The sequence below is a fragment of the Cystoisospora suis genome (genome assembly GCF_002600585.1).
Source record: "Cystoisospora suis strain Wien I chromosome Unknown contig_29, whole genome shotgun sequence".
In the NCBI taxonomy this organism is placed as follows: domain Eukaryota; phylum Apicomplexa; class Conoidasida; order Eucoccidiorida; family Sarcocystidae; genus Cystoisospora; species Cystoisospora suis.
Window position 1 is genome coordinate 40,436 of NW_027152831.1, and position 8,075 is coordinate 48,510.

Sequence of the window (8,075 nt, forward strand, 5' to 3'; positions counted from 1 at the left end):
CGCGCTAACACACTGCAGGGTAACGGTCACACCGTTGACAAGATCGAGGTTTTGGTCTTAGGAGGGACGTGGAGCGGGTGAGTTTTCTAGAAAGGTTGTACAAACGAAGGCCACCGGGACGACCGGATACCTGCTCGCGAGTGTCGAGGCTTCAGGTTTGGTTCGGACTTGGCGTTCCAAGTTTTCTGAACCTTCTTCGTATGAGGGCTGGTTTTTACAATCCCCTTTTTTTACCGCTTACCGTTCTCTTCACGGGTCGCCGTTCCGGAGGCCACTCACTTGCAAGTAGCAGGGCTGGAGGCGTGGTGAGGTACGCGGACACAGTCCAGCGTTTTAGTGTAGGTGCCAGCCATAGCGTATCCTGTATGTGTGTCTTTGTGTGTACAGTAACTTCTGCGCGTTTCGAACACTCATCCCAGTCCAGGGCACCTATAGGGTCCTCCGCCGGTTGTGACAGTTCGGCAACTCTGGTGCGTTTGACAACAAACGAGATATAGCAGGGTTCCCTGGGATTTTCGCTTGTACCTCGCTGGTTTGTTCTTGTGTTCTTCTGCAGCTACCCGAGTGACTATCAAGAGGAATTCGTCCGAGACCTGTTCTACGCGGCGAATGTGTTTGACACAATTCCTCCGTTTAGGCCACGGTTAGTCCTGGAGTGTAAGTACATGAGCAGAACTGCTTCTCAGTGCGTTTGGGACTGCTTTGGCTTGTGTTTTTTCGAAAGTGACTGTCAGGCGGACACTGAACGGACACAAGCAGTAATGGCTCTGCACGGGTTCCGGCCGTGAAAAAAACGCGGTCTCTGCTGGATAGCAACTGAACGGTCAGGTTCCCTCGTAGCAGGTCCTCTTCGAGTGTTGAAAGTCGGCACTGCTGACAGCGCGCGGACGTCTGGGTTCAGAAGTACCAGCGACATATCGGTTTGTAACACTCCACCAGACATGCGAAAAAAGAAATGGTGCGTATGCTTTGCGGAAGCGTTAGTGTCTCGGCAGTGTGCCCGGAGTAGCGGCGTCACCGTACGTGTGGGACAACAGCGGCTACTTGTTTTAGCGGTCGGTGCAAAAAGACACGTGCGCCAACTATGCACGTTGACTTGACGATTCGCGCACGGGCCGCGGAACACGTGTTGTGTGTGGCTGCGTTCACGCTCTGAATCACGATGAAACGGAGCAATCTTTTGGATCTGGTGTATGCTGAGTTGCAGGCTTTCCTTAGAGGAAGAACAAACAGCAAATGAGAGCGCAGGGTGCCGCATCATTGGTCTAACACTGGTGAGTAGCAGATGAGAGTTCGATCCCAGACCTCCCTTTCCTCCAGGAGACATCGTATGCTCCGCAGTCGGGCGTGGTGCTTCGTTTCCGTCGTAGCACCGCATCTGGCCTCTTTCGCGTATCCGCAGTGATCTCATCGTGGCGGCGAATAAAAAACTCCGGTTACCTCTAACATCTGCCATTCGCGGAGTGTAGTCGTCTCGTGTTAGTGTACTCCGGCACTGTTCATCTCTATGTAACGTAACTTCGATACGGGTTCGGATGGCTCCTGAAGATTTCCGAGTACACCAAGTTTTCTGACGGCTTTAGGTTTCCGACTGTTCTCCAAGTGGTGTTGTCGCACGTGGGGTTTTCTTGTCTCTTCTTGTCGACCAGGAAACTCGCCCCGACTTCATAAACAGGCACGAGCTGCGTAAACTTCGGCGCTTTGGGTGCACACGGGTGCAGCTGGGCTTGCAGCATGTGGAGAACGACGTGCTGAAGTACATCAACCGAGGCTGCGAACGACGAGACGCTATACGTGCTATCCGCATGCTGAAGGATTCGGGGTACAAGGTTGATGTCCATATCATGCCTGATTTACCGAGTAGCAGTCCCGAGAAAGACTTGCTGATGTTCTTCTACCTGCTGTCGTCTTCAGATTTACAGGCTGATCAGTGGAAGGTGTATCCGTGCGAAGTTACGCCTTTCTCAGAAATTGAGGTAGGCGTTGTGGGGGATTACTAATCAGACAGAAATCTGTTTCTTCTCCTCGCACGCAGAAGCACGGGAGTGAGCAGTCGGCCGCGAGCGTGTGAATGCTCCCGAGGGTCCTGGCAGTGGCGGTCGAGGAACGATTGTTTATTCTTTGTTATAAGCAGGTAGCGGAAGGTGTTTTGTTTGGCTAGGACTACCAGAAGCAGTGATGAAAAAGCTGGGGCGTTCTCTGCTCTCTGTCCTACATCGTAGTGTAGTGTCGCTCGTGACGAAGCACGCGTATCACAAGCGGATCTCCTCAGGCAGACGTCCGCAGGCCGCTTTCTCCGAGTCTAGAGTAGCGTCTTAGGCGTCTTTGGTCACTTCAGCAATTTTCAAACGGCAATGCGCGCACAAGGGGTAACAGCACCCTGTCCGTGTCGCTCGGATGCCTGTTCTTCTGCCTGCACTGAGGTCCCGTGCTGCGTTGGCTCTCCGAATGGTTTTATGTTGACCTCGGAAAAAGAGCGTCGTGGAGAACAAATTTAATCCTGCTCATTTTCGTGCGCTCCTTCCACTCGGGTGGCTGTGTATTCACAGAAGTGGTATGCGGAGGGGCGGTTTGTGCCATACGCAGAGAAAGAAGGAGGTCGGGAACTTGTGAATTTACTCCTGCGAGTAAAAGCTGCAGTGCATCCGTGGATACGGCTAAACCGGGTTGTAAGAGACATTCCCAACCAATCTATTATTGCTGGAAACGACGTCACCAATCTACGGTAGGTCGTGCTTGCTCCGCTCAGGTTTTGTGCACTCATTCGTGTTCAGTGGTCTTGCTAGCGGGCCAGCTGAACCGCAGGCTCTGGGTCTTACCTAGGGGGTCCGTGCCAGCTTCGGTGTCAGGGCGCATGTGACGATCACGACCGATCTGTGAGGTGAACTCGAGAATGAAGAAAGTGCCGCTATGCGTCTGCGCTGCTCGCTTCCCGTGAGTTTAGTTCCACAGTGAACGTCTATGGGCGACTGATTCTGAGTTGCTAAACGGTTCTTGCGTACTGGGTCCTGGCACATTCTTACGGGGGTGTATAAGGCAGTGGAAATTCGGAGTCAGGTGTATGAAGAGATACTGTGTGGAGTTGACGGTTTGCTCGTGGACGTAGCAGAAGGACCCTCTGTTTAGCTGCTGGATGTGATTTTGTCCAGCCAGGTGCTCTACAACGAGCTGCAGAAGCGCGAACTGGTCTGCCGTTGCATCCGGTGCCGAGAAGTGAAGGACAAGGCCATCGATGTCCAGTACGTGCTTATACAAACAGAAGCCGCTGCATGTACGTGTGTATGTATAGTATTTCTGCATGTCTCCTGGGAGGGATGGGACCGAGGGGAAAGGGCCAGAAAACGGTTTCGAAACGGGTCTTTCCATACAGTAAGGAAGTGCCCCTCGCTCCAGTTGGTTTGGTATTCTAACTTCACGGTTGCGAGCTGCCTTTGTCCACTGTCCCAGTGTCTGTTCTCAATGAACGGATGAAGACCCTACGGGCTAGTCAAGTTGTTGCCCGTGCTTTAGCTAAGCCAGCTTTTTTGGTTTCGTGTGTTTATACAGGGTACAATGGGGCACCAGAAGCCCTCCTGTTTACGCAGCAGCTGTATGCCCCTACCTGTCTCACAGCACTTGGGGGACCGGCAAAGCTTGGAGGTGCATTACTGATTCGTTTATCGGTGCCGTCTCACTGAGCGTTCCCTGAGCCCGATCTTGCCGGCCTGCGCTGCTCCTCCGTCAGAGTGCTGTTGCTATTCGGCTGCAGCGGCGCCTGTCGGTGCGGAAGTACTAGGTTCACTTCTGTACCTCTTTCTTCTTGAAGTTCTTCAAACGTAGTCAGCACACCTGTGGACTGGCTGCGGCCTGTGCTTTCAGACAGGGAGCAGTACTCAAGGCCCGCGAGTATGAGAGCAACGGCGGTCAGGAGATTTTTCTCAGTTTTGAGACCGCCGACGAAGCTACGATACTCGGTTTTCTGCGGCTGCGGCTTTGCTCCAGTGTTCAGCGAAGCAAGAAGGATATGCCTTTCTCGTGTCTCGCTGGAGCGGCCCTCCTCCGAGAATTGCATGTCTACGGTAGGATCTGCACACGTTTCGGCTCTCGTGTGGACACGTCCGCGCAGGACTATTCCGGAAGCTCCAGTCAGAGAGCAGTTCCGCTGTGTACGTGTCCGATTCCTCGACTCACTTACACATGAACTGATCAGCACCATGCAAATTTGGCACGGGCGTTTACTGACAGAACTCCCACCTCCGCGTCGCGTTAACTCCGAGGGCAAAACCAACCAAACAGGAGATCCTCACCGTTTTCGATTCTCTGACTCAGGGCAGCTTACACGGAACACTAGGAGATTCTTTAGCGTGTCAGATGCCCGCGCTCAGGCAGTCTCTGTCCGTGCGTCTCAAGTCTTGTGTCTAGTACGATTATTTTTTGCTCATTACTGCTATGACATCAAGGATCAGCCTGGCGCATGAAACTTCCGTGTCGTAGTGGCACATATGAAACGACGTGTACAGTCCTTCAAGAGCGTTTTCCCTTCGAGGCGCAGAGACAGTTTTTTGATCGTTGTGGTGTATGCAGTGAGTGATGGGCAGCTTAAATGTCGACTAAAGCTTTTGCAACGTCGGAGGCGTGTATAGTACACTTTGAACACGTCGGAATGTGCTTCTGGCCTCCACGTTGCTGAGTTCCAGCCCTGCGGCGGCCGCGTTGTCGCGCGATGCGGCGATGCAGGCGGAGCAGGTCCGGTTAGCACGCAGTCTACCCGGTAAGGAAGCGCTTTTCCGAGTGTTATGGGGCTGAGAACCGTATCCGCCTGTTTTGATCGTTCCGTGTCGGCCCTGCAGGTTCGCTTGTAGCACATGGGGAGAGCAAGACAGATTGCGACGTGCGCCCCCAGCATGCAGGGCTGGGCCGGCGTCTTATCCAAGCCGCGGAAATCCTTGCCATGAGCAGAGGTGAGGTGCAGAGAGCTGCGTTTCCCAGCTCCACAAGAAATGTCAAACGATTCATGGTACGAGCCCTAGGGCCTGCACGACTGGCACTTGAGCAATCTCCTGTGTTCTCGAGAACTAAGAAATTCTTATTCCTTAGTACATGCAGTCAACCTCTGTACCGTTTCTGCAAGGAGATGTTGCCGGCTGCAGTTGCAGCGGGTTGCGCCCTACCTGCTGAAGAAGGCATATACGTTCGAAGTTAGAGTGCAGTCGGAAAGTACAAGCAGGTGCCCACCTTTTCTTGAGGTGGGAAAGCCAGCAGGCGAAGCAGCGGCAGTTGTCTTGGCTTTCAGGCTTCTTTCGCATGGCGGTCATCGCGGGAGTAGGGACACGCGAATATTATCGAAAGCATGGCTACGAACTACGCGACACGTATATGCTGAAAGAACTAACTCCACCTCCACCCCCTTTCGTAAACGCGTCTCTTCTAGGTCTTCCCTTGCCCGAGAAGATCCAAATAAAAAAAGTGTCGCTGCTTTCTGCTGGAAAGCTGCTCTTGGCGCCTTTACCTCCTCCTTTGACTACCAGGAAGAAGCAGCCTCGGCAGACGTCAAGAAAGAAGAGACACAGTCAGCCTGGTCGCGCCGCGAGTGGGTGTGAGGGAGAATCTAAGGTGCAGTCTGAGCTGAAACCGGATGGCAATGGAGAAGGCCGGAGACCTTTTACAAGGTCAGCTGGAGAAGTTCCTATCGAGCCGGCAAGTCACTACAACGGTGGCTGCTGGGCGGGGAGAGTGGGCCTTGTCGAGTGTGACACAAGCCGGCAAGATTGGTTGAAAAGCAGACGGACAGAATGGCAAGACGCGGGGGACGTCCAACTCGTGGACGTCGCAGAAGCATTGGGAAGAGCACGGGACGTGCTGCTGCAGAACCGGGACTCTGACCGCAGAACTGTGGACGCTACACAGTACCCGATCTCGGACAACTATGAAGATCCAGATTCTTTTGCAAAATTTTCAGAACTCTACCCGGATATCTTGAGCCAGGTGGAAGAGGTTTGCGAAGCAAGCGTAGAAGTCTCGTGCCAGGGCCCTGCACTGGAGACCTGCCAAGCAGCTACGGCCGTGGGTGGTTTGAAAAACCACTCACACGTTGTCGAGAAACTGCAGACGAGTTGGAGAGCTTGGAAACAAAGCTGCCTGAATTGTTTGGTTGGCGTTAAACAACTGCGTTTTTCAACGGCAACGTGGGTATCTGTTGGGTTCGCCATCATGGTTGGATGCAGTCTTGCTGTTTTGAGGGTGCGCCGCAGATGAATCAAGATTTCGCCTATCAACGCATGGACCCAGTCCTTGTCTTCCGCATGTGTTTAGCAGTGCTGATCTTGCTTGAGGGCAGCCTGAAGCTCGTCTTTTGTACACCTCGGGTCCCTACACCGTTCCACTAGCTAGGTGCTGGCACGTTGTATGCGACCCCGATTCTCTAGGTTTCGTTGCAGTTTTCAACCTGCAAGTCTTTTTCTGCGGGCCGTTTCTCATGCCGTGGGCGACTTCGGACCGTGTGTCAACACTCCGGTAAAAGTTCAGCCCAACTAGCAGGGCGACGGGGTTTCACGCTGTGACAGGCGGCTTTCAAACCGACGTGAGTCAAGCTAAAGTAAGCCCTTTTGCTTCTTTTCTAAATGGCACAGGTCAGCACTACAGATATGGCCGGTTTGCCCGTCGACACCCGAATGTTTACGGTCGAGCAGCGTCGTGCTGGCCGAGGAGACAAGGCCGCCTCCTCTGCCAGAACGGAAAGCTTGTGCGGTTAACTTATAGTAGATTCCTCTGAGAGGCTGTTGCGCGGCCTACAAGAACCGTCACGCAGAGTTGACAGTTTGAAGAGGCCCGCTTTTACATGCGAAGAAAAGGACACTGAGACAGTTTCGGCCAGGAGGGAAATGAAGGAATCCAGCCTGTTCGTTACCGTTGCGAAAACTCGTTGCTGTTTTTCCGCAGCAGTCCCGGAGATCGCCAGGGCACGCACCTTGTCCGTCGTTGAAGCGCGAAGAGCTGCCTAGTGTGCTGCCGCCGAGGCCGCAGCACTGTAGCGAGGTTCGCCGGTGCTCTGAAATGCAACGGCCGGTGCGTTTTGCAGGAAAATAACCGGGTAAAAAGTCTTAATTTATAAGAACAATAGTAGAACACAAAATTAAACAATGGTGACGGTCGGAGGCCCGCTCTCGCTCCCGGCAATCGCCGGCTACCACTGAGTGTTGCGTTTGACTCCTTCGAACGGAGTTTCACTTTTTTCACCCTATTAATCGTTTTCTGAAGAAAGCTAATGGAAACTGAAACCTATTAACTTGATGATGAATCTAAAAAGACTATTATTTCTCCTTCTTTTTGTTCGCCGCCGCGCGGTGCTCTCCCGTGACGACTGGAGGCTACGCAACACTCTGCCTACCGCGCGCAGGTCCAGCGTCTTCCCGCGGCCGTAGGGCGTGCTACGGTCGCGGGCGTCACACTACGAGTAGCAGCGAATACTGAGCCGCAGTAGCGACGAGACTATTTCTCTCCTAAATTTAGCCGCTTACTACGGCGGAGTCGTGGCTTGCGGTAACTGGGTGCGCACCGTCGACCCTGACCGGCACATCATCCACCCCCTGCTGAAGCCAACGACGTCCTCGTCGTGCAGTACTCTGAAGACCCCGGGCCTCCTCCACCGCTCGCGAACGCCGGCTCGCCGTCCGACGAAAGCCGTAAGGCGCAGCGGAACCTGAAGCTTGTGGCATCCCTTCCTGTGTCCCTTCCGTAGTGAATGCGGCTGGTTCATCTCCGCCAGCCGACACACCATGAGACACTGAGTGAAAACCACCTCTGCTGTGATAACGGCTAATAAATCCTGAGTTTCCTGACGGCGTAGCGCCGTCTTGTTCGGATGGTGGTTGCGGCGTAGGCAACAGCCCAGGCTGCGCACCCGAGCCTCCGCAGGGCGTTGCCGCAGCTCCTTCCTCGCGGCCAGGCCCGTTGTCGCGGTCAATAATGGGATCGCCGGGGAGTACTCGCGAAAAAGGGCAGGCAGTTCCCGCCTTCAAAGGTAGATCTAGAAGCTTTAGCTGGTCCCTAGTGGCCTGTTTCTCTTCGGTAGTGCAGACGTCCCGCACCTTATAGGT

The 8,075-nt window shown here is 53.9% G+C and overlaps 1 protein-coding gene across 1 annotated transcript in view; it reads left to right on the forward strand.

Moving 5' to 3' along the window:
• Window positions 1-6,234, forward strand: part of CSUI_000068 (elongator complex protein elp3) — a gene marked incomplete at its 3' end in the record, with an annotated part of 8,198 nt that extends 1,964 nt beyond the window's left edge. The window contains exons 1-9 of the mRNA XM_068060302.1: window positions 1-77; window positions 557-643; window positions 1,208-1,274; window positions 1,584-1,976; window positions 2,550-2,725; window positions 3,107-3,271; window positions 3,859-4,058; window positions 4,830-4,940; window positions 5,273-6,234. The exon at window positions 1-77 is cut by the window's left edge and continues 1,964 nt beyond it. Of these exons, the coding sequence (XP_067927725.1) occupies window positions 1,806-1,976; window positions 2,550-2,725; window positions 3,107-3,271; window positions 3,859-4,058; window positions 4,830-4,940; window positions 5,273-6,234 (1,785 nt within the window). The 5' untranslated portion in view covers window positions 1-77; window positions 557-643; window positions 1,208-1,274; window positions 1,584-1,805. The remainder of the gene's footprint in view (window positions 78-556; window positions 644-1,207; window positions 1,275-1,583; window positions 1,977-2,549; window positions 2,726-3,106; window positions 3,272-3,858; window positions 4,059-4,829; window positions 4,941-5,272) is intronic.
• Between the last annotated feature and the right edge of the window lie 1,841 nt (window positions 6,235-8,075).